At 42.9% G+C, this 24,923-nt stretch overlaps 1 protein-coding gene across 3 annotated transcripts in view; it reads right to left on the bottom strand.

The window, feature by feature from the left end:
- Positions 1-24,923, bottom strand: part of USP13 (ubiquitin specific peptidase 13) — a 133,801-nt gene that overhangs the window by 44,363 nt on the left and 64,515 nt on the right. For all 3 annotated transcript variants that reach the window (XM_055568972.1, XM_055568974.1, XM_055568973.1), the window contains exons 7-13: positions 24,198-24,292; positions 22,958-23,145; positions 17,059-17,130; positions 16,611-16,704; positions 6,860-6,985; positions 5,054-5,207; positions 2,959-3,133 (exon numbers count right to left, since the gene is read on the bottom strand). In XM_055568972.1, the coding sequence (XP_055424947.1) occupies positions 2,959-3,133; positions 5,054-5,207; positions 6,860-6,985; positions 16,611-16,704; positions 17,059-17,130; positions 22,958-23,145; positions 24,198-24,292 (904 nt within the window). The remainder of the gene's footprint in view (positions 1-2,958; positions 3,134-5,053; positions 5,208-6,859; positions 6,986-16,610; positions 16,705-17,058; positions 17,131-22,957; positions 23,146-24,197; positions 24,293-24,923) is intronic.

Consider the following 24,923-nt stretch of genomic DNA (forward strand, 5'->3'; position numbering starts at 1 on the left):
AATAACAGTCACAGTGTATATTTACTCCACCAGGCACTATGAAAGCATTTTATGCTTGATCCTCACCTCAACCCTATAAAGTTCTATCATTATCCCCAGTTTACATATAAGGAAACTGAAGTTTATGGAGGTGAGGTCACTTGGCCAAGGTCACATACCAGTAAGTTCTACACTGAGGATTCAAATGCTGCTAGCCCACCTAAAGCCCATGCTCTGAACCCCACGCCGTTCCTTTCTGTTCATGAATGATAAGGTTAAAATGAAATCTGTCCCTATCAACCTTTAATCTGTGAGCTCCTTGAGGGGAGGGACTCCATCTCGTTCAGTTCATTGCACAAGATACACTGCTGCTGCTGCTAAGTCGCTCCAGTCGTGTCCGACTCTGATACACTAGGTGAGCAATAATATTTGCTGGGTGAATAAATTTTCCAAACACATATTCATCCCAGTCACTGTCTGTTCAGGACCAAAAAGGGAAGGAGCTTTGTGTCTGGTCCATACTGACCCAAGATCTACCAAGAGGACATCTTTTGTCTCTTCCTGGCCTTTTGGGCTCTGGGTCTAACACAAGAAAAATTTAAGGCCCCAAAGTAACATAATAAAGAGATCATGTCTATATTGCTGGAAATAACAGAAAGAAAAAAATATATTTTAGGAATTCACTGAACTAGTTCCCCCAGAACTATTATTTGAAACATAAGGTATAATAAAGAATAAACAACACTATAAGGATTATAAAGATACAAGCATAAGCAAGCAGGAAAGGAATACGGGGCAGTATACAACACAAGGATTAAGAGTTTAAACTTCAAATGAATGAATTCCAAGTCTGTCACTTAGTGGCCATTATTAATACTCCCTTTATTTCCTCATCTGTAAATTGGGGAGACTAAGGGTCTGTGCCACAGCACTAGGGTGATTAAGCAATATTTGATGGGATGCATTTAGCATATAACATGGAATAATATTGATAAATGTGCCATAATGGTAGTTGCTTTATCACCCTAGAACACTGCTTTTTCCTTTCCCTCAAGACCAGTTTTCAATTACCAACAATTGTGATACATCCAATAATAACTTTCATATGCGTTAAACCAAAGACATATGTAAACATACATACACACGTGTGCATGTAAAAGAGAAAACGAAGAAACATGTTCAATAGCTACTGTTAAGGATTAGAGAAGGTAGAAACCCCTCTGCCTACAACTAAATATTTTGTGGGTCAGCAACCATCATTCCTCCACTCAGATGTAAGAAGGAACTGGTTGCTGATTTTGCCCCAGGTTAGAGCACAAGTTGGGAAGTGAACACAGGAGAAGAATCCAGATCTCCTGACCACCAGCCCAAGGGTAAGAGATTGTCTCTGTGGGAGGCTAACACTTCCCAGCTCCACTTCAAAGATGCTCCTTTTCCTACTGATGAGAAGATGCCATCCCCACAGGCCTAGAGAGTAGGTCACACCCTGTACTTAGAAGACTCTGAAGAGCAGAAAAGGGGGACCAGGCAGACCAGCCAGTGAAGACCTTTCTGCAACTCACACCTGATGCTGGGGACTTTCTAGGCCGCCAGGCTTCTGATCACTTCCACCTCCCATACAGAGTCAGAATTAAAGTGCAAAGACAAAAGGATAAATGTTTGTGGAATCTTCAGCCTACTGTCAATAAGAAAGAAAGAAAAAAAGTTAAAAAAAAACCACACAGTACATCTTAAACTCACAAAATGTTATGTGAATCATACTTCAATAAAGTTGAGAGAAAAAAACTGCTTTCACCACTAATAAAACGTACAGCTTTCTAATTGCTCAAAGATGTGCCCAAGTTGTAATGAAGTGAAGGACGAACATTTAACATGCCAGCTCGCCAACTCTTATCTGCAAGGCCATACACACACAAGCACATACATACACATACACACTCCCCCAAACTGAGCAATCCTCGGATGAAAACTTACTCCACGTTGGATAACTGATAACTGAACTATTATACTTCTCCTCTGGATATGAAGAAACTTTTTAAAAGAAATTACTGTTAAGAAAACGTGGCTTTTTCTTTAAAGCTTTTGAAACATTCTTTTCGTTTTCCCGTTCTTAACTCATGAAGTCAATCATAAGCGATTCAGGTTTGACTGCTACTTGTAGTTATGATGAAAAAAAAAAAAAAAACAGCCAGCAGCAGCTCATCCATCCTTCCCTGCCTTTCATGTCACCTAGAGCTCAGGCTGAGCCCAGAAAAAAAAGCCTGAAGAATATCTAAAAATAATGAGTTCCAGAGACTTTTAGACCTGCCCTCTTTTTCTGCCATTGTAAGTTCTCTTTCTCCAACTGCATGAAGTACACAGGCAAGGACTTGACTGTATAAAATCAACTAAGGTGTCAAGTGGAGGAAAAAAAAAAAAATGTATGGACCTGACAAGAAGGATCACAATATAGAAACAGAACATCTCCTGACCATGTCTGAGCAGCTCTTTGGAACAAAGCCCAGGAGCCCTGAGACCCCCTTTGAGATGCCTGAGACCCCTAGTCTCCAGGCAGGAACAGAGTCACCAAGTTCTAAGTCAAATCTTAACTGTGGAATCAGAATCTATCACAGTGGAGTTTAAATACTGAAGACTATCATAAGTAGTTTTCGAATTTATTCATTAACACCATCTTGCCATGGGGCACAAGAGTTCTTGGCTATACCTGCTCAGTAAAAAAAAAAAAAAAAAGAAAAAAAGGCATTCTCTCCCTTACACATGATACAGATCACAACAAGCCTGTTTCACTGGATAGGCCTCATACAAGCAAGGTCTGTGAGAACTAGGGTTGTGTAAATCATAATCCCATCTGGCCACACGTGAGCAAGCATGCACAGGCCTGTAGAGTGGCACCCCTCGCCCTTCCCGACTGCCCCCCACCTCTCGAGGCCCCCTTCTCATCCTACTGCCACCCACAGGCACACACACATACACACTTACTTCACACCCGCAGACTTTGCTTGCAGGGCGCTGCTCCAGAAATCATCAACATTTTCTGGTTCAGAAAAGGCCTGCAGGCAGGCACTGAATGGTATCTTGGCACGAACCAACTCGGGAAGGGGTCTTCTGTTTGATTCTGCTTCCCTTCTCGTTAGTTCATAGGCGATCAGTTCATCTGGGTAGAAGAGCAAACAAATGACTTTGCAGTCATTTATTTTCTTGAAAGGAAAGAGCCCCCTGAACAATGAACAGCCTTCCCTGAAGCCTTCTGGGCTGGGGGTAGGACTGCTTACTTGCTGCCCTCCACAGAGCCAGAGGAGCCTGCTGAAAGCGTGTTTAGAGTGGCAATGCCAGGCTGCATCAAGCCATTCATTTTTTGCCTGTTCCTCTTTGAGGCTGACAGGAGGGAACTGTGAATTACGGTCCAGATGAGAGGTTCAGACTACACATGTGCTGTAAGTGATGCATGAACCTGGGCTTCCACTTATCCAGAGGTCAAGACTGGTTTGACCCCAAACCACCCTCTAATCACAAAGTCTCCACACCAGAGAATTTCATGCAGAGAAATCCGAGGGCTCACCTCTTCCTGGCCCTTGACCATGATGAGAGGTCACAGAGAGTGCAGGCCAAAGAGCAGGATGAACTATAAGGAACACAGTTACCCAAGGCACCAGACCTGCAATCCTACCCAGCACCACCCAGACAACTTCATGTGGGGTGACCTGACACTGCAGAAAGCAGAGCAGCCAACCCAGAAGGCTTTCTACACTATCCCTGCTCAAATGACTGAACACCCAGGGGAAAAAAAGTGAGTACCCTGTGAGCTTCCCAGGAGTCAGTGGATCTACTCTTGGAAACCACCTATAAGTCAAAATTCTATATATTTCAAATGGACCTTTCCAGGAATTCCTTCTGTGTTACAAAAAATCACTTCTGATTTATCAGTTTTTAGATGCCACTGATGTATCTTTGTGTTTTCTTAAACATATCTGGATATGCTCTTACAGTTCATTTCCCAGTCCACCAGCAGTTTAGGATGGACTTCTGTCTAGGATGCTAGCATTACGTGTTTCCAGCTATCAATGTCCTGACACTAAATTACAAATCTCCTTTCTCAACAACAACAACAAAAAATAGCTACCACTCATAAATTATAAACAGTGAGTTTAGAGAAGATCACAGAACTGAGTAGAATATGTTAGCCAGCATCCACCAAGGTAGGCAAGAGAAAGCAATTAGGCCTCATGCTAAAAAGGAAACAAACCACAGATCCCCACCCCATTTCTACTCTGTGTAATGAATAAGATTTTTAAAACTAGCGAAAAGCTGTAGAAGTTTATAGAAAATGGAAATTGTTTCATCTTAAAATCATTTTCCAATTAACACAATAAAGTGACTACCCACCACCCCTGCAAAAAAAGTATAAAAAAGCCACCCAAGGAGTGTTTGAACTTTACAAAAATGACCAGTTCACAGGAGATAAGCAATTGAGCAGATATTTCTCCTTTTTCTGCTTCTAAGATGTTAGTTCTAAGAAATATCATTCATCTATTTTGTCTGAAGAAGCAGATCAGACTTATTGAAGGAAATTTCCCCTGAGCATCACCCCCTCCACCTGGGTATCTGCCTTCTTCCTGCTTCCAAGGTCCAGAGACCTTTCTAAGAGGAGCCTGACAAAGGGCCCAGCCACACTTAATCACCTACAACAGGCACTTTGTTCAGATGCCAAAGACAGATTCTTTGATGGCTCACATCAAAAAATGTAGTTCTGACCACTTCCCTCAGACTTTACAGCACAACTTGTAAGTGATAATGTTAAATTACAAATAATTTCCTCCAAATTAAACTGACTCTAAACCAACCTGTTGTTGAAACTTATAGGCACTGAAGTAGGTTTCCTCCATAACCGGCTGCATGAAAATCTCAAAGAAAGCTACATGGGGACTGAAGTATAGATGAGAAGAGACATGCAGAGCAGACCCCTTCCAGGCCTACTCCAGACACAGCTCTGCAGTAACTAAACTGCACCATCTCTTACTCGAGGGTCTTCACGTGTGAAGAAGTGCTCTGTTCACCTCCCACTTTGGAACATTACCTTTGTTGGTTGCCGCCTCCATGGCCACAGGTAACTGCATCAGGTAGTCCACCCTCTCCGTGTAGCGGACTTTTCGGGTCTGACAGCACTGAATCCGCTCTTCCACCAAAAACCGAAAAACATCACTTGGGTTTTCTGAGCCAATGCGGTTCCTCTGAAAATGAGATTATATCAAGTCAGTAAACTTATATTACTTTCATGGGACACGCATGCTATGTCGTTTTAGTCATGTCTGACTCTTTGTGATGGACTGTATTCCGCCAGGCTCCTCTGTCCATGGGAAGAATACTGGAATGGGTTGCCATTCCCTTCTCCAGGGGATCTTCCTGACCCAGGGATCGAATCTGGGTCTCCTGCATTGTAGGCAGATTCTTTACTGTCGGAGCCACCCATGTATAAAAATTAGCACAGAATCAAATATAAATCTGGTGAAAAGATCTGATGTTACTAAACATTCCCTCTGGGCATACCAGTTCAGAGTACTTTAAAGCAAAAGACTGGTAGTTACCTAAAGTCCAAAAATGGGAGACTGGTCAAATAAATTATAGTTCATCATGTAAATAAATAGTATGCAGCCATCAAAAGTCATGGCAGAGGGACTGACCTAGACAGAATTAGAAGAAAGGAGATATGAAAGGCCAAGTAAAGAGAAAGGAGGGAAAAAAAATCAAGGGCTGCACCGGAAAAATTAAGCCACGTATAGTCAGGTTGTTTGAGATGGACATGTACACACTGCTATACTTAAAATGGGTAACCAACAAGGACCTATTATACAGCACATGGAATTCTTCTCAATGTTATGTGGTAGACAGGATAGGAGGGGAGTTTGGGGAGAATGGATACACGTATATGGATGGCTGAGTCCCTTTGCTGTTTACCTGAAACTATCACAACACTGTTAACTGGCTATACCTCAATATAAAATAAAAAGCTTAAAAATAATTAAAAAGTAAATTTTTAAAAATTTAAAGTTTTTTAATTTAAGCAAATTTTTATTAAAAAAATATATTTTAAAATTTGTTTATATTAAAAAATTAAGCCATGTATGATATGATTCTATAAATGTACTAATGTAAATTATACACAAATAAAAAAGAAAGTAGGCTATATTTGAGTATATAATGACATGGCAAAATGTTCACAGCAGGTTAAGAGGAAAACACTGCTCACAAATCAGCAAGCAGAGAATGAAGTGCACCTGGAAAATGACTGGGGTGGAGGTAGGGAGTCAGACACCAGAATGTTAGCACTGCTTGTTTGGGGGAGCAGGCAGTATGGGGGTGGTTTTGATTTTCTCTTCTGTGCCTCTGTTTCCACAAAGAACACACTAGTCATCAGGGAAAAAGTAGTTATTTTTTTAAGAGGGGGGAAAAAGCCTTTAATCATAAATTCTCAGTGGCCTTTAAGAACCACAGCATTTAATGTGATTCGATTCTGCTGAGCCCAGAGTGAGCATCTCGGAGGACAGAGGATAGGAGGACACCAAATACCACATTGGACTCTCAAGGAGCTGGTCACAGAGACAAAAAACAAAAACAGGGAACAAAAAAAATGGATAAACACTCCTAGAACACATTCAAATTAGGAGGAGAACAGGGAGACCCACGAAGGCCGAGAAAGCCAGGCTTGAGGAGCAATTACAACAAGCAGGCCGAACAGAGGAAGCCCCAAAGACGCCAACTCTAAAAGGAACCAGACAGGGAGAGGCCAGGGGGTGGCAGCGTTCTGGCCGCGCAGGTGGGACTGCACGCGAGGGCTGGACACGCTTCTAACAACACTTTCCAGCAGTTCTAAAGGTTGACTTACCTCTACTAGATTCACCAGGTGCAGGAAAAACTCCTGGGCATCCTGCTGTCTGTTGGAGGAGAATTCCGGGTGGCTCTTGCTCACAAAGGCCTTAAACATGCGTGGAGAGATCCCATTCTGTTGAGGCTAAAATATAAAAATAAAACCAAAACTCACAAGTGGGAAGCAGAGTGGAGACTATCAGTAGCCAGGATTTCAGAGAAGAATACTGAAGCCCACGTTAGCTAAACAGTGACAGCGGCCAGGACACACTGGACGTTGATTGCGTACCAGGCACTGTGCTGTGAAACTGACATGGGAATGGGATGGGGCTCTTCTGTTGACTCAAAACTAAAAGGCACGATAAACACCCTGATTTCTGTCCGCATAGGACTTACTCCATAGTGGCCAAACTGGTCTGCGACAACCCATTTCAGAACAGACTAGGGATGCACTGGGGTGTGGGAGGGAGTCCTCTGCCAGAAGTTAGAGGAGAGGGGAGCCCAGCAGCATCCCTTCCCCACCACCAGGAGAGAATATGAAAGAAAGGAGAGGAAATGCCTCCCAGCCCCAGGCAAAGTACTGCTCAGGGGCCAGCCCAGGGCTGTTTCTGGATCACAGGGCGTTCCTGGGAGCCCACCCCTCACCTGGAGAAGCCGAAAGAGGTTGCCTGCAGCTGCCAGGATGGGAAGAGCTGGGACAACTTTGGCTGTGAACTTTGGATGTGTAAACTTCCCGGGGAGCTAAGGGACTGCTCAGAAGGCAACTGGGCTCCTCCAGAGAGGACACTGCCTAAGACAATGGGAGGGCAGCCTGCTGAGGAGCTGGGGTAGGGCTCACAGAAGTCACTGGGTCAGGGCATCAGGTAAAAGGTCCTCGTGGGGGTCACTGAGAGGACAAGCACATCTCTAAAAGAACCACTAATATGCGCCCACAAAAGGCCAACCATGGTCACAGACTCACGCAGCCAAGAGGGAGCAAACACACTCTGCTCAGGGAAAGGCTCTGCCTCAACTCCAATCTCCCCAACCCTTCACCCTGGAGCAGCCTGAGGAGGGAAAGAGGTGGAGCAAGAATGGAAAAACATTAGAGCAAGCCGACACTGACCTTTCTACACTGCTGGTTTCCAAGGCACCTGAGATTGGTAGTGGGAGAAGCCTTAAACAAGATTTGATGTGAAATGGGCTTTTTAATCGGAGAAGGCAATGGCACCCCACTCCAGTACTCTTGCCTGGAAAATCCCATGGACAGAGGAACCTGGTGGGCTGCAGTCCATGGGGTCGCTAAGAATTGGACACAACTGAGCAACTTCACTTTCACTTTTCACTTTCATGCATTGGAGAAGGAAATGGCAACCCACTCCAGTGTTCTTGCCTGGAGAATCCCAGGGACGGGGGAGCCTGGTGGGCTGCCGTCTATGCGGTTGCACAGAGTCGGACATGACTGAAGCGACTTAGCAGCAGCAGGGCTTTTTAATGCCAGTAATTTGCTCTTGAACTGTGGTATTGGAGAAGACTCTTGAGAGTCTCCTGGACTGCAAGGAGATCAAACCAGTCAATTCTAAAGGAAATCAACCCTGAATATTCACTGGAAGGAAAAAAGACAGGAGGAGAAGGGGACGACAGAGGACGAGATGGTTGGATAGCATCACCAACTCAATGGACATGAGTTTGAGCAAACTCTGGGAGATGGTGAAGGACAGGGAAGCCTGGTGTGCTGCAGTCCATGGGGTGGCAAAGAGTCAGACACTACTGAGTGAACAACAATCTGCTGGAAACCCAGGCACTCGGCCTGAGATACTCTAAAGAGGCAGACTGGAAGATCCACATCATCTTTAAGGATAAAGCTGTTTCCTGAGTCCTCTCCAAGTTCAGCCTCTAATAATGGTGCAGCACATCCCCTTGTGTAAAACCCTACGAAGTAGGAAAACCCTACAAAGCAGGTGCTACCATTATCCCCATTTTACAGCCAGGGAAACTGAGGCTGCAGAGAAGTGCCACCAAGTCTGTCAACTGAAATGGTCTTATGACCAGGTGACCATGCAGCCAGCAAAGAGCCAGAACTGGGTTCTGATCCCAATTCCACACTCCTGGCAGCAAAACTGGAGTCGCAGCTGCAGCACACATTAGGTCTCAGTGAGACAAACCTCACCTTGCCAATCAAGCAGAAGAAGCAATCCCTGCGCTCCATGCAAAGGTGCACCCACGTCTCAAAACCTCTACATGCGCAGCCTCCAGGCCACCATCCCCTCCTCAGACATACAGAGAACTTGCTATCTGGGCCATCACTGGGCACTGAACTCAATATCATGCCTTTTGCTTTAACATTCAGCCCACTCTAGTCTGTCTCCTCAGCCTGACTGCAGCACTTGGCAGGCGAAGGCCTTGTCTCACACCTCTGTGAGATCGCCTGGACACCAGGGTCCAGGCCTAGGGTCCACAGGCCACGGCAGGGGTGCACAACCACACAAAGAGTGATGGGAAAACTCCAAGAGCTATCTCTCCTGGCAGCCACGAGGCAGCTCCACATATGAAGTCTCTTCAAGGCACACATGTTCTAAGCGATGTTTCTAATAAAACTCAGGAGAATTCTGTCTTGCTCAAAATATATCTGATCTGGGCATCTAGTATTTACTGGCCACCTACTTCATGTAGAACATGTTGGGGATTCCTCACCACGAGCTGACAGACAACAGGTGGGGCGGGGGTGAGATTCAACACATATCTATAACAAATATTAGGGAACACTGCAGACAACCTAAAACAGTGTTGGCAGCTCTGGGAGAAGAATTCCCCAAAGAGGCAGCATTTGAGCATCTGAGGACTCGGAACCTGTATATAAATGATCAGCCTACATACACACAGAAGGCTGCAAATGTGCCTTCAGCATCCGCGAAGACCAATTTATACCTGATGATCCATTTAACTACCCACACATACACCTCCTGAAAGGCATGTAAAAGTTGTAACTTTCTTCACTCATAATGCTGACATATATTTATATAGTATCAGCCAACACATGCATGCAAATAATGCCTTATATTTGCATACCAACATTTAGTCATTCATTCAATAGGAATTTACCAAGTGTTACAAAAATGTCAGACACTATTCTAGGTACCAGGATGAACATTTACTAGGCAGCAGGCACACCTTATACGTGCATCTTTACTTAAATTACTCAACCTCACGAGGTGACTATTATAATTTTCTACATTTGACAGATGAGGAAACTGAGTTCGAGAGGAGTTAAGTAACTGAATCAGGATCACACAACTAGGAAAGTAGATCTGTCTCGCTCTCTCTCTCTATCCGTCCGTCTTTCTCTCTCGTGTCCTAACACTGTTTCTTGCAAGAACTACATGTGCCTAGTTCTCACCTCTGATGTCCGAAGTCTCTCTCACCCACTGCTGAGAAACAGGGTGTCCGGATTCTGAGTAAGCCCTCTTCAAATCGACCTCTGAGGTCAACCTCCCAGGCCAGGCCAACAACGAAAGTCTCCATTTGGGCAGTGCAGAGGCACCACCTGGAATACGCCTGTTCACATGAATTTGGGTTTAGGCATTCACGTACGCACACACTCACTGCCTGCTGCTGTTACCTCTTACAAGCTGTGCTTGGCTGCCAGTCCCCATCAAAGCAGCTGCTTGGGAAAGTTTACCAACTTGCTGAAAGTAAACTGAAGAGTTGGCTGCTGCTCTATGCCACCGTATGGTCGTACAGCTGGGAGAAGTTCCAACAGAGACCACGGTGAAAACTCCAGAGGCTCAGCCCCACGCTCGGGCTCTGGCCCAGCCTCATTCACTCCCCTCCATGCCTCTTCCCTCTCAGTGCCCATTTCAGTTCTTTGTTTGTCCTCAACTGACCTGGCCTAATCCCTGGTGCAGCAGACAAGTTATAGCTTGAGAAGTGATAATCATTGAGAAGTCATTAAAAAGCTTCCTAACTGGAGACATGCTGTCTCTGCCCCACTGCAGACCAGCTCCCAGCTTTCACAGCTGGTCTGATTTATCTCAAACTCAGCCACTCTATACTTAATGCCTAACCACAGCTAGCCCCTCTGTCCTCACCCATGGTCCTCACCTGTTCTACCTCTGATTTCTGAGGGGCGGAAATTCACTAATTCCCATGATCAACTATTACTATGTTCACATTATGTCCATATAATAGAAAGTCAGGCTATAAAAATGTTGAGCCTGAATCTAATTAAGCTTCCACATCTAACTTCCAGCTTATAAGAAACACAAACTGAACAACACCTTAAGGAAGCAATCTTTAGAGCAATCCTGGGGCAAATGATTCAGCTCCTTCAACAGATCAGTCAGTCTTGCAAAAAGAGGAGAACTCTAAGAAGTTGTCTTTGATGTCATTCAGTCGCTCAGGCGTGTCCAACTCTGTGACCCGATGGACTACAGCACACCAGGCTTCCCTGTCCTTCACCACCTCCTGGAGCTTGCTCAAACTCATGCCATCCAACCATCTCATCCTCTGTTGTCCCTTTCTCCTCCTGCCTTCAATCTTTCCTAGCATCAGAGTCTTTACCAATGAGTCGGCCCATCACATCAGGTACTGGAGCTTCAGCTTCAGCACCAGTCCTTCTAATGAATATTCAGGGTTGATAGCGCTTTGACAGTGCAGGGGAAAATATGGATATTGGCTGGGTACTGGGTGATACATTTTGCTAGTGTGTTTCTAACACCTTAATTGACTTTCTCAACATATTGCTTTTTAAAAAAAAAGTATTCTAGTTACAGGTGCATATTGAATATTTACAGGTGAAAAGGATGGTGTTTAGATTTTGTGTTCATTTTCTGCAAGGAAAGAAGAGGAAGGGAATGAGGAAGGAGGGGGAAAATTGAGTTCAGAGGAGATTGATAAAACCAAATGGAGATGGTACAGGGAGATTCATTATACTCTGCTCTCTATGTCTGTGTATTATTTGCAAATTTAAATAATTTTTTTAAAAGATCAGGTTCCAGAATAAAGGGGTCACTTAAAAGAAACCAAAAAGCCTAAATAAGAACCCCAGGTGTTGATGTTTGGCAGAAATCAACACAACACTGTAAAGCAGTTATCCTTCAATTAAAAATAAATGTTGTTTTTTATTTTTTTTAATTTTAAAAAAAGAACCAGAGGGAATCCCCTGGTGGTCCAGTGGTGAAGACTCAGTGCTTTCACTGCTTTGGCCTGGGTTCAATCCCTGGTCAGGAAACTAAGATTCTATAAGCTGTATGGTACAGCCAAAACAAATAAAAGGAATCAAAGAAATAGCATGTTTCCTAGTGGGCACTGAGCCAGTGCCATCACCTGAGTGCCCCGTATGGGCCCATCACCAAACAAGATAAGAGAGACCAACACTGACCAAGAATGAGACTTTTAGGAAGCTCACGCGCTTTCTGTAAGCTGACCCTTGGACACCAGAAGCAATGGCTTGTCCTGACAACTTTACAAGAGAGAGCCCCAGACCATCTCCAAAATAGCAACCACCTAAAGAACCTGTCATATTTATAGGATACTGTACTTACTTTCTCCATCAGCAATTTGAAAACAGATCAGCTAAAATTAGAGAGAGGACTACAGTGTTCAGAATCTTTCCCAAATGCTTACACAGAGCTTTCTGTTTAACACTGCACCAAGAAGACAGTCACTGTCCACTCATATTCGTCTGGGCTTAATGCTTTAACTAACAAACAAGGAGAAAGACTAAGGCTTTGTATCAACTTATTAGAGCAATGCTTGTAGAGATACTTACACTGCAAGATCACCAGGATGAAAAAAAAAAAAAAAAAATACATGCATCTCAGCCTGTCCCCAGTACACAGGAGTATATCATCTTTTGATTTAAATTTTTAACCTTAAATCATAAACCTTGGACCAGTAATTCCTAACTCATGTCCAAACCCCAAATCTCCTAAGCTAAAGGAACAGAGGTTATTCCCCCAAGGTATTTTTCATAATTTAAAAGGTGAGTGAGAAATGTTACATTTGCCCAAAGTAGGAAAATGGAGGTTAGTGAAAATAAAGTTCTTTTGTTTGCAGCTATAAATACATCACCTGGAAGCAGAACCTTGGTTATCTCATGTTGATCAAAAACTGAGGCCAGGAATTTTGTGTCAAGGATTAATTAGAATGGGAAATCAAAATAACTGTTGCTTAAGAAACTGTTTGGAATACAGAATTGTTAATAATGTGCTATCTTCAGAAGGAAAAATAAATTATAGAGTAATCTGTATTAAAATGTGTGAAAGCACTGTCTTAGAATGCATAAAGATCTAGAATACATTTTTTGAAGAAGAAAAACTATTTTCATAGTGAGCAGGTTTTATCTACCACAGATGCAATTTAATTTTAAAAATCAACAAATTTATATAGAAATGGCAGTGCCCCCACAAAACACTGAAAATCTTTTTGTAGATGAAATGCATATTAAGCATGCATCTATAAAAACTCGATTTCACCTTGGTCTGTAGCAGAGCAATGAAGTATATATTTTAGAAATGACCCAAGGTGTGAATAGTCCAAGTTACTGGGCTACCTGGTAACTCTGCAAAATCTACCCAGCCCCTTTATCACCCATCTGCAGCATCCACACACAGAGGCCCTGGGAGCCTGAAATGAGTACTAGAACAACTGTCAGGGAAGCAGGACAGCGTAGAGACTCTGTCAATACTGCACAGACTCAGGGCCGGACTCCCTGGTATAAACCCCAGCTCTCCACTCCCTGACTTGTAACTGTAGGCAAGGATTCTGTGCATCCATTTCTGCATCAGGGAATACACAGGAAGGGCCTGTGCCAGTCATTGGTATCACTGGTAGTGGACGCCCTGAAAAAGGCATTCCTGCCACATGGCTCTCTGTGTGGCACACATTCCTCTCGTAACCTATCCTCTGTTTCAGCACATCCTCCTTCCTCTCTCAGAGCATTTCAGGCTCCTCTACAAGACAAGAGACAAACAGCAGAGACCAGGGACAAGACCACCTGACCACAGGCCTCCTGAGACCTTAAAAAAGAAAGGTTCTCCCAAATTGGTTGCTCTGAAACCAATTGCCAGTGAAAATCTTGATGCCTCAGAAAGTAATTCCCTCCACTGTCAAGAGCAGTGGAGATCTTACAATGAATTACTTGTTTGTTCAAGTAATAGCTTGAAACTGACACCTCTGGGGCCACAAAGAAAATCATGAGGTCAATTCAAGCTTATTCTGAATGTCAAAGGGACTCTAATTGATCCTGGCACCTCAGGGGTGCGGGTGGTGGTGAGGGGAAGAACTTTATAAATCATCTAGACCAAGGGTCACACCCAAATACCCAGCGTACCAATCAGGTCACAAACCACAAGGGGACTGGAGCCAGCTGGGGACTGTGTGTCCTATGTGATGGGAGGGCTGCTACTTAGCTCCAGCCAACTGTTGTCAGGGGCCTAGGACTGCCAGAGGTTCTGAATGTTTAAGAGAAACTGGAATTCAGATTCTGTGGGAGGGCCCAGCAAAACACACCTGCAGGACAGACATGGCCCAAGGGCTGCCAGCTTGCACACCCTGAGCCAGACAGGGCAGGGGTTCCTGCCTGCAAGCCTCAGACCCCTGAAGATCACATAACTCCCACACTAACCCAAGGTGAGGAGGAGACAAGGGTCCCCAGCTGTTCATAGACTAAATAAAGAATATGCCTTATATAAGAACTATTTACTTTTTTCTAGTATCACAAAAGGATATTGTGATGTTAACAAAAGTAAAATTTCCTTCCAAACATTGCTAAATTGGTCAGTTTTCATTTTACATTTTCTCAAATGAGGAGATTCCAAAAACACAACAGTCCTGTAATATACACAGATTTTATTTACATTAGAGAAGGGCCCCTTCACACTTGAAATATTCACAACCACCAGCAAGACCAATCTGCCATTTGACAGCTGAGATTGAAAGGTTACAGGATTTTCCCCCCACCGCCACCCCGTCTCCAGATCTTTGCAGAGTCAGGAGAGGAAGCCAGGCCCCCGAGGCCCAACCAAGTCTCCGTCTCCTCCACCACGAAAGACAGACTCTGCCCCAAGAAGTGACAGCCTGGATGAAAACCCAGGATAAATGTGATCAAAACATTTTGGGGACTTTCCTGATGACTCAATAGTTAAGAATTCGCCTGCCAATGCAGGGGACATGGGTTTGATCCCTGGTCAGGGAAGATCCCACATGCTTCAGGGCAACTAAACCCATCCGCCACTACTACTGAACCCATGCTCTAGAGCCCGGAAGGCGCACTTACTGAAGCCCGCATACCTGGAGCCCATGCTCCGCAACAAGAGAAGCCACCGCAATGAGAAGCCCATGCACTGAAAAGTAGCTCCCGCTCGATATAACTAGAGAAAGCCCTCAAACAGCAACAAAGACCCAGCATCGCATAAATAAATAACACAAAACTTTGGACCAAGTGTTTTCACCGTCACCTCTTCAAAGTTACACAGGAGCTCAGAGGTAGAAGAAGCCTGGATAACCTGAAAGCCCAGCCCTGCACCCAAACCACTCCAACTCCATTCCAATCAAGGAAGGCTCTTCCAGTCCCTGGTGGATAAGGGACTCCTTGCTACAAGGCTGGGTAACAATGCAACAGAGGACTTCCTGCCCCACAATACTCTGATTCTTGGCCTGAGCCCCAGAATGCCTACATCGCTCTCCACCCTCCTCACAACCTAATTCCCTCTCCCCATTCCCAAACACTGCCTCTATATTTTCCCTGCCTAATATCTCTTCTCCTGTTTGCTCTACTTCCCCAACTAATTGGCTTCATTCTGAAAAAGAACTATTCACTTTCACTTCTTGCTCTCAGTCTGCAGGCATTAGTCAAGGATGATTGATGTTAAGATGGGAGCACAGAGGTCACACACATGAGAAACAGAACTGAAAGAACTTGCCACTAAGTCAAGACAAGGTAGCCTGGAGACAGAGCAAGAGGGATGGGGAAGCGGGGCCTGCATTCCACTCAGGACATCCACAGCTGTGGGAACCTAGACCCCCAAATACAGCTGTGTAAACTGTGCCCTGCACAATTCCAAAGCCACTGCATCACTCCAAAAGGCCAGGCTGCAAGTGATACCCTCAGAGTTGCATTAACAGAGCAGCCCAGGGAGGGGTCAGTAGACCAACCTGCAGACATAGGGAAATGTGAGTCTGATAATTAGGAGATGAAGCACACCTTTCAGTCAGTCAATTAATAGTGACTGAATGACCACCTGAGTTTCTTTTTTTACCAAAGTATGCTTTCAAAACCCCAGCAGCCTACCAAAAATGAGGACTGCCCAGCCCTCCCCAGAAATTCAGAATCCTCTGCTAGGAGGTGGGGGTGGGGGATAGGAATATGTGTGTTGTGTTTTAACAAACAACCTTCTGAGAAACCCTAGGAAACAAAGCTGCGGCTTAGGAGAAGACAAATACTAGAAGCGCCAAGACACGGATAACGAGGGGGGAAATGTTTATATTTTTATACATTTATTCCCTTCATTCCAGCTCTATGTTATGAAGAATATTATTTCTAAAGACCAGTAATGATGACAATCACATATAATCCATGAAGCAAATATCACTAGAAACCACAACCTTGTGGCCATTCCTTATCACAACTTTTAAGAGCAGATAGACACCCTAGACCCTAAAATGAAAAAGCTATGTTGACAGCTCAAGAAATTTACAGCCACCATTCACCAAATCATAGGTAGTCCACGTTGTCACCAGGGAGGCCCTTCTTTCCTCTGAGTCAACGTGGCAGACACCCAGACACATACCTTGTGTTCCTCCTTCATCACCTGTTCAATGAGCTCAGACTTCACGGGAGGTTTTGAATACTGGCCTGAGAGAAGGCCATGTCCTAACTTAGTCCTGGACAGGAGGGAGAAAGAGACAAAAAGGTCATTGTTGCTTCCCCTCAGAGACGCCAAAATTATCTACAAATTTCAGTAACTACAGCTGCTTTTAGTGAAACACTGTATCTCAATTACTCACAAATAACTTACTTGATTCTGCTTGATACTGATTCCATTTTCAAATTCTCAGTACTTTATCATTTTACTAATTTCTTCCTTTTTACAAAAGCAACACATGCTTATTTTGGAATACTTTTAAACAATACAGACAGTAAAGAAAAGAATCGTCTTTAATTCTGCAATCCAGAGATAACCACTATGAGCACTATTTCAGATAAACTTTTCTTAAAAACTACAGCAGGTCACTTACATCTGTGTGTTGAAATCCTGTGTTGGATCTAAAGGAGAGTAGTCAAATATTCTTGGAAGATTTCCTACATACCTAGAAAATGAGAAGCAACGAGAAGCAACAGTCAAAACATAGGAATTGAGAGATGAACAGGACCAAAATCAGCCATCATCCTAGCCAAGACCTTCTTGCCTTTCTGTCAAAACTAAATCAGAATTTTTCCCTGAGCTCCCACCTCTGCAGACACATTAATGGGCCTCCCTAGGCAGCTTTCCCAGGTGACTCAGTGGTAAAAGAATCCAGGTTCAAGCCCTGGGTCAGGAAGATCCCCTGGAGGAGGAAAATGGCAACCCACTCCAGTATTCTTGACTGGGAAACCCCATGGACAGAGGAGCTTGGTGGGCTACAGTCCGGGGCGTCGCAAGAGTCAGACACAACTGAGCACACGCACACACACACACTGAAGTTGAAAATGTTTATGCTTCTATCAATAGGCCTTAACCCCAGGCATGAGTTAAAATCCTCTCAGATTTGGAATCTTTTACAAGTTTCCCAGTGATTCTAACATGCAGCCAGAATCAAGCACCACTGGGTTAGGCCATCGCAACTACCTTCTCAAAACCGAAAGGTAAGGTAAGGAATTGTTCTGGTCATGTCAAAATGAATAATGACAGCAGTAACAACTACCATTTCTGGAGAGTTTCCTATACTGCCTAAGTCTTCATTTAAAACCATATGAGGAAGGGATTATTGTCATCACCCCCTTTGAGAGATGAGAAATCGAGATGCAAATCCATTAGGTAGCTTCCAAAACCACCCAGGAGGGAGTGATGAAGCCCACAGTGGACCCAGGCAGCCTGGCTCCCAAGCCATGCCCAGAACCATGGCTGCTGGCTGTACCTGCCCCATCCTCAAGCCCTCTTTCTGACCAGTTTACCTGATATAGCAATCTAACTGTAACCATCCAGCTCTCATCTCAACCCACAATCATTCCTTTCACTTCTTAAGTTCATTTCCTATCTCACACTCCCCGCTTTGCGCTCTTTAGCTTCCTCTCTTGAAACTTAGATTCTCTGAGCCTGGAAGTTTTAGAAAGAAGAATCCAGAAACAGATTTCTTTTCCTGCCCCTTCCTGCATCTGCCCTGCCTGCTTCTCTGACCTCATTCCCACCCCTTTCTCCCACCCCACAACACCCCAGCCACTTCCCCTTTTTGCTGCCCAGGGCATACCAAGCTCCAAGCTCACTCCTGCTTCAGAGTCATGCCATCCTGTTGTCTCTTTCCTGGAACACTCTCTCTAAAGATCATTGTTCTTTTGCAGGTCTGATTAAAAGCCACCTCCCCATCTCCCTACCCTTTCGAGTTCCCTACACCTGATCCTGGCTAACTTACTTCCTGGCATGTATCACTATTTGCAAGTATATAATTTATGTTCTTGTTTATTATCTTTCTAGAGATTACATACTAGAATATAATCTCCATGAAGGCAGAGACTTTACCTAAATTACTACATCTCTACCACTAGAACCACATCTAACATGTAAAAGGCACTCAATAAATATTTGTTGAATGAATATATTCATATCATAATCACATAACCAATTTCCATAACTGACTACTAAATAACCCAAGAGAATAGGCATTATTGCACTAAAGCCTTGGCAGAGAACCATAATACACTGTAGTTGGTAATAATCTCTAATTAGATCCTTCAGCTACTAGAAACTTCCAGGCAACTGCTGGCAACAAACTCAGAATTTGTATCCCAGGTTATATATCAACATGAAAATTAACAGAGCACCACATCTCTGGAAAAGTCCCATTCAAATGGCTTCTGGTTACATCACTAGGACAATAATTCCATCTAGAAATTTTCAAAGGACCAAAAACCAATAACACATAAACCAAACTTTGGAACCAAACTATATTCAGTGTAAGAGAGAATTCTTAATATACAACTTGATATACATTATCAATATTAGCTATCTTAAAATCCGGTCTTTATCATACCTCAAAACCTAACAAGACCAAAAAAAAAAACAAAAAACTGGTAAGATAAACATTAGTGAAAAGCTTAGGCTTTCTGTCAAGGCTGATGGAGAAGAATAACGTTTAAAGGGATAAATCTTTGATTTCTGAAAAGTCCATTTTGCTACAAATTTATATTCTTTTTCTCGTCAACTAGGAATATCTTCTATTACAACAAAATTAAAAGACAGCAGTAATGTTGGATAATTTTTAAAGTACTTATATCTTCAATTTGTAATCTAGTGGTTTTCAAAACAAAAAACATGTTTGCTATCTAAAAATCCACCCTTGTTGTCATTCAATTTGTACACCAGTTTATTTAGATTTGTTCATCAGAATTATTTTGAAATGTAAACTAGGTTCAGGTGGCACACAGGGTATCAAGGAGTCCAGCTGATGTTCCCGAATTATACTGTGGTTGTGTGTAAGTCATTTAATCTCTCTGTGAGTCACTCTTTCTACTTACAAAATGGAGAGACCGCTCCACTGACTTAGTCCTGCTGGGAAAAAAGGAGTTTGACGCGCAAGCCTTTCAACCCAGTGATATTTGTTAAAGAACCAAAAGACAAGTAAGAATAGCAAGTTGCTCATGTTCTAATATATACGACAAATGTTTAGGAAATAAAATATAAGATATTAGATACTACAAAATTCTAAAACACTTGAAACAAGACTAGGTAAGAGATTCAACTCTTAAATCCAAAATACAGACTTGAGGTATGTTCTTTTCATTGAAGAAAAATTCAGAAGATTATTTATCAAACTTTGATGTGTAGAAAATATTTTCAAAAACCGTAGACAGTAAAGCACTAAAAAATGTTGTTGGGTTTTGTGACAAAAGAATACAAGTTTCTTTCATTTGAGTTTAAAAGAAATAATTATACAACACCTACTATAAGAACTTTTCTTCAATAGTTAAAAAAAAATCTCGGAGCATAAGACAGATAAGATGCAGCTACATTATCCCCAAATTGAATGATAACACAAGTATGAGACATGGGTAAGAATTTACAAAAATCATATGATGCACGATGCATACGTTTGAAAAGGCTTTCCCATCTCAGAGCTTCCAACTTGCACCTCCTTTTCTCCAAAACCCTGTCTCCACTCCTCCTGCACAGCAGTCAAAGTGAGTATCCCTTTGTGTGTTGTTTCTTCAAAGAAATCCTCCCTTACCACCTCCTTTCTTTTTCTTCATGGAGTGTACCCTATTTCAAATCATGCAGTTGTTCTTACAATTAGAGATACTCCTCAACAAAGGATGGGGTTACATTCCAAAAAACCCATCATAAATTGATGATATAAACTGAAAATGCACTTACAAGCAACTCTACTCAATGCTCTGTAATGGCCTATATGGGATAAGAATCTAAAAAAAAAAAAAAAAAAGTGGATATATGTATAACTGATTCACTTTGCTATACACATGAAACCAATACAACATCGCAAATCAACTGTACTCCAATAAAACTTTTCCAATAATTTTCAAATTTTAGGGTATTATGGACATTCATTCATATTTTTAAAAATAAAATAAAAATTTTATTTTAAAATATAAAAAAAAAATGCATTCATAATGCCTAACCTACCAAACACTGAAGCTTAATCTAGCCTACCTTAAACATGCTCAGAACACTTACATTAGCCACTGTTGGCTAAATCATCTAATTACTTGAAGCCTACTCGATAATAAAGTGTTGATTATCTGCTGTAGCTTACTGAATACTGTACTGCAAGTGCAGAACAGAAAGGCTATCTGGGTACAAAATGGTTGTGATGGTTGTTTACCCTCAGGGTCTTGTACCTGATCAGGTACAGCAGCTATGGCTGCTGCCTGCCCAACATCACAAGAGTATGTACCATCTGTCACTAGCCCAGGAAAACTAGCCAAAAGCAAAATGCAAAATTCAAAGTACAGTTTCTACTGAATACACAGCACTTTTACATCATCGTCAAGTTTAAGTTGAAGAATCTTAAATCAGGGACGGTCTACATTTATTTAAGGTCTGTTTCCCCAAGTGGGGCTGGGCACCAGATCTTATTTACCACTGAACCCCCCCACACCCAGCGCCCTGCTGAGCAGAGCAGAACCCACTCTTTATTGGCTGGATGAAAAAATGAAAACCTGACATGGACAGCTGACCATACATTTCCAAAGCCAGAAACAGTAAGAAGAGGTAAGATTTTAAGTATCAAGAGAGGAAGGAAAAGAATATTTGATATACTTTTAATAACCACCATTAAGGGCTTCTTCCCTGATGGCTCAATGGTAAAGAATCCACTTGCAATGCCAGAGACACAGAAGACATGGGTTCAATCCCTGTGTCAGGAAGATCCCCTGGGTGAGGGAATGGCAACCCATTGCAGTATTCTTGCCTGGAGAACTCCATGGATAGAGGAACCTGGTGGGCTACAGTCCATGGGGTCGCAGAGTTGAACTCAACTAAACACACAACCACTATTAAAATCATTAGCATTCAACTCCATGTGGGTACAAAAATTGCCCTGTGCTGTTCCTAGTGTGCTGTCTGTCCATCAGTTTGTCTTAGCACATGTGTGTCCTCTTCCATACTTGAACCAAGGTCAAAACCTACCTGCTCTGGGAAACACTACATATTATTTCCTAAACTTAGACAGCAGCTGCCCATGACCTACAGCTGCTGGTCTCTGTGGCTCCCTGTGCTAAGCACAGTTTAAGGAAGACAACGCCCAGAGACACAGCCCTTCCCTCCCTGGCCGAGGGAGGAAGCTGGCAGCCTGTACAGGCATAGTTAGGAGCTGCCCTCAAGCAGTGCCTCCCAGTTACCTATGGTGAAGGGCCAGCTTGTTTGTTGATTTCAAATCATATAGATGAAATCCTTAAAAATACAATAAAAATACATTAGAGTTCACCCCCGAACAACACGAGAGTTAGAAGCAACAACCTTCCGCACAATTGGAATTCCATGCATAACTTTACAGTCAATCCTTTGAATTCACAGTTCCTTCACAACCATGGTTTCAACCAACAGCCGATCATGTATTGGGTTGGCAAAAAGTTCATTCCAGGTTTTCTGTAAGATGGTTTAGAAAAACCCGAATGAACATTTTGGTCAACCCAACAGTACTGTAATACGTATTTACTGAAAAAAAAAAATCCACATATAAGTGGACCTGTGCAGTTCAGACTCAAGTTGTTTAAGGGTCAGCTGTATTTGAAAAATGAAATGCCACTTATAAAAAATGGCAAAGTCAAATTACTATAATTTCTCAATGCCCACTCTCAGTTGCCATACCTATCCCATTACAAGTCCATATTCAGCAGTCCAAGGACCAGCACCATCTACAAACCACAGTTTGAGCAGCAAAAAACCTAAATTCTCTAAGAAACTCCACTCACTCACCATTGCCCAAAGAAATCGGCGAACCTCTCCTACTGCATGTAGAGGGAGAGATGAGGCAGGTTTGCTGTGAAGATTAATGATTACAGTATTTTCAGCATAGAGGTTGCAAGTTTAAAAGCAGAAAGTGAAGTGAAAGTGAAGTCGCTCAGTCATGCCCAACTCTTTGCAATCCCATGGACTGTAGCCTACCAGGATCCTCCGTCCATGGGATTTTCCAGGCAAGAGGACTGGAGAGAATTGCCATTTCCTTCTCCAGGTTAAAAACAGAAGCCATTATTAATGTGACAAATCCCTGTAGGAGCTTTTTCAGTTTACAAACCTCTCCTAATCTCATGCAATCCCTGTAACACCTCAAGGGTTCTCATCCGCCTTCATGTGGGAAGTCACAGCACAAACATGTGAAATGTCCCGCCATCGGTGAGGAAGGGCTTCCCTGGTACACACTGCCTGAGCAGGCACAGAGGAGACGTGGGGCAGTCTATATGCCCAGATCTGCACGGGACACTTACGCTCTCTGGAATTCTGGGATGCTGAAGATGGCCTGCATCACAGAGCTGAGATAGCAGCTATTGCCCAGGTTCTTGAGCCCTGTGTATCCTGGGCCATACATGGGCTTCAGCTTTGTCCCCGTCTCCTGGATCACCTCCCACTCGCTGACCCGTGGCTTGATGTCGTTGTCCTGGAGCCCATTCTCTGTCTGGGGCAAGATCAGTAAAGAAATACAACTTTGACGATGACTGTCATTCCAAGATCACATCCCACAAATTATTTCTAACAGCAACAGAGGTTTCTGCCTTTCCCCTCAATTAAACAGAGAAATAAACAACCTCATTAAAAGCGACTGAGAGAGTGATGGTTGCACAAGGCAAATGGACTTTGTGCCACAAAACTGTATGCTTTACGTTAGGTATACCTTTCCATAATTTAATAAATGACCACATTTAAAAGATTTAACAATAAAAGAGACAAAGACCAAGGGGAAAGGGGATAGGAGGAGGAAGAAGACAAATAGGAATCAATAAAAAAGAAGGCAGATACAACACAACACAGCAGACAAAAAGCAAGACAATTGGAAAGGAAAGTGGAATAAAACCACGGGGCTCGGGAGAAGCTCAACGTAGGAGGGAGGTTTAAAGAAGAGCAGAGAAAATAAATTAAAAAGTGACATGAGTGAGACAGAGGAATTAGACGGAGAATGTGAGGAAAGGGAGATGGCCTGGGCTAAAGCAAAACATGCACATTTAACTGGCTCCTCATAGGGTCAAATGTTACACAGCCACAACACCAGCCTGAAAACACAATATAAAATGAGGCACAGGGTTTCCATCAACAATAAATAATCTACTGGTTTACTCTTTCCATACACTCCCAACAAGCTCTCCTTCCCTTCCTGAAATTAATTAAAGTGATGTTGGTCACAAATCATTTTAAAGGTCATCTCCCCGTACCTTCTGCCTTTAGTGAACAAAAAATGATTCATGCAGCTCTCCATCAAAGGAGACAAAAATTTTGCAAGTAAACTCTAACTAAAACAAAATGGTACTTGATGAGGTGTCATGTTCATTATAAAATTTTAAAACTCTAAGTAAACTGATAACCAAAATAAAATGCTAATTAAGTTTGAGAAGTAAATGCAAACATTAAAACCTAAAACCTATAAAATGAAGATGTATGTGATAGGAATTATATAAATAAACGAAACAGTTTCCCTGTAAGGTGGGAATAGAGACAAAAGGAGACCTTTCTCACCCCATGCATATGAAGCATGTCAATTCCAAAATGTGCTAAGTGCTTGGCCAAATGAGGGTCCAAAACAGCTTCCTCTTCTTGGAAAGAATAAACATCTAGAAGGTGAAAAGAATATAAGCACTGAGACCTGCAATCAAGTTATTCAATATTCAACATGCACCCACCAACCTCCTCCTATGCACTGGGCTTGGGATACATCAATGAACAAACAAAAAACTCGTGAGTTTCAACTGGGGGGAAGACAGATGATAAACAATAAGCATAACCAATGGGTATTTTTGTAAATATATCTATATATCAATCCTTTTGACGTTTCAGAAAGTAATTTTATAAAGGACTTCTGAAACAAGAAAAAGAATACAGTGTCTAAAGCTAAAATAATTTAAAACTAGACAAATGCAAATGCCTAACACTAACTGTTCTAATCCCAGTGGCATGTTTATAAGTTCAGGAGGAGGAAAGTGGGAAAGAAGAGACAGTGACACTGCCTGCCACCCTCAGGGGGAACCAGTGAAGAACAGAGAAACAGGACCTCAGGCTGTCTGAATGGCTGGACTGTGGTGTGAGGTCCAGGACAAAACGAAATTCTGCCCATGGAAGCCTCTGTAGTCTCAGAGCTACCACCACACGACCTTCCACCTCCATCTGCCCCCTCGTCCCTTCGTCCCCTCCTCCCCAGTGTCCACACCTCAGAGAGCTGGTGAGGGGTCTCTGAAGACTGCAGTG

The sequence above is a fragment of the Bubalus kerabau genome, chromosome 2 (genome assembly GCF_029407905.1).
Source record: "Bubalus kerabau isolate K-KA32 ecotype Philippines breed swamp buffalo chromosome 2, PCC_UOA_SB_1v2, whole genome shotgun sequence".
In the NCBI taxonomy this organism is placed as follows: Eukaryota; Metazoa; Chordata; class Mammalia; order Artiodactyla; family Bovidae; genus Bubalus; species Bubalus kerabau.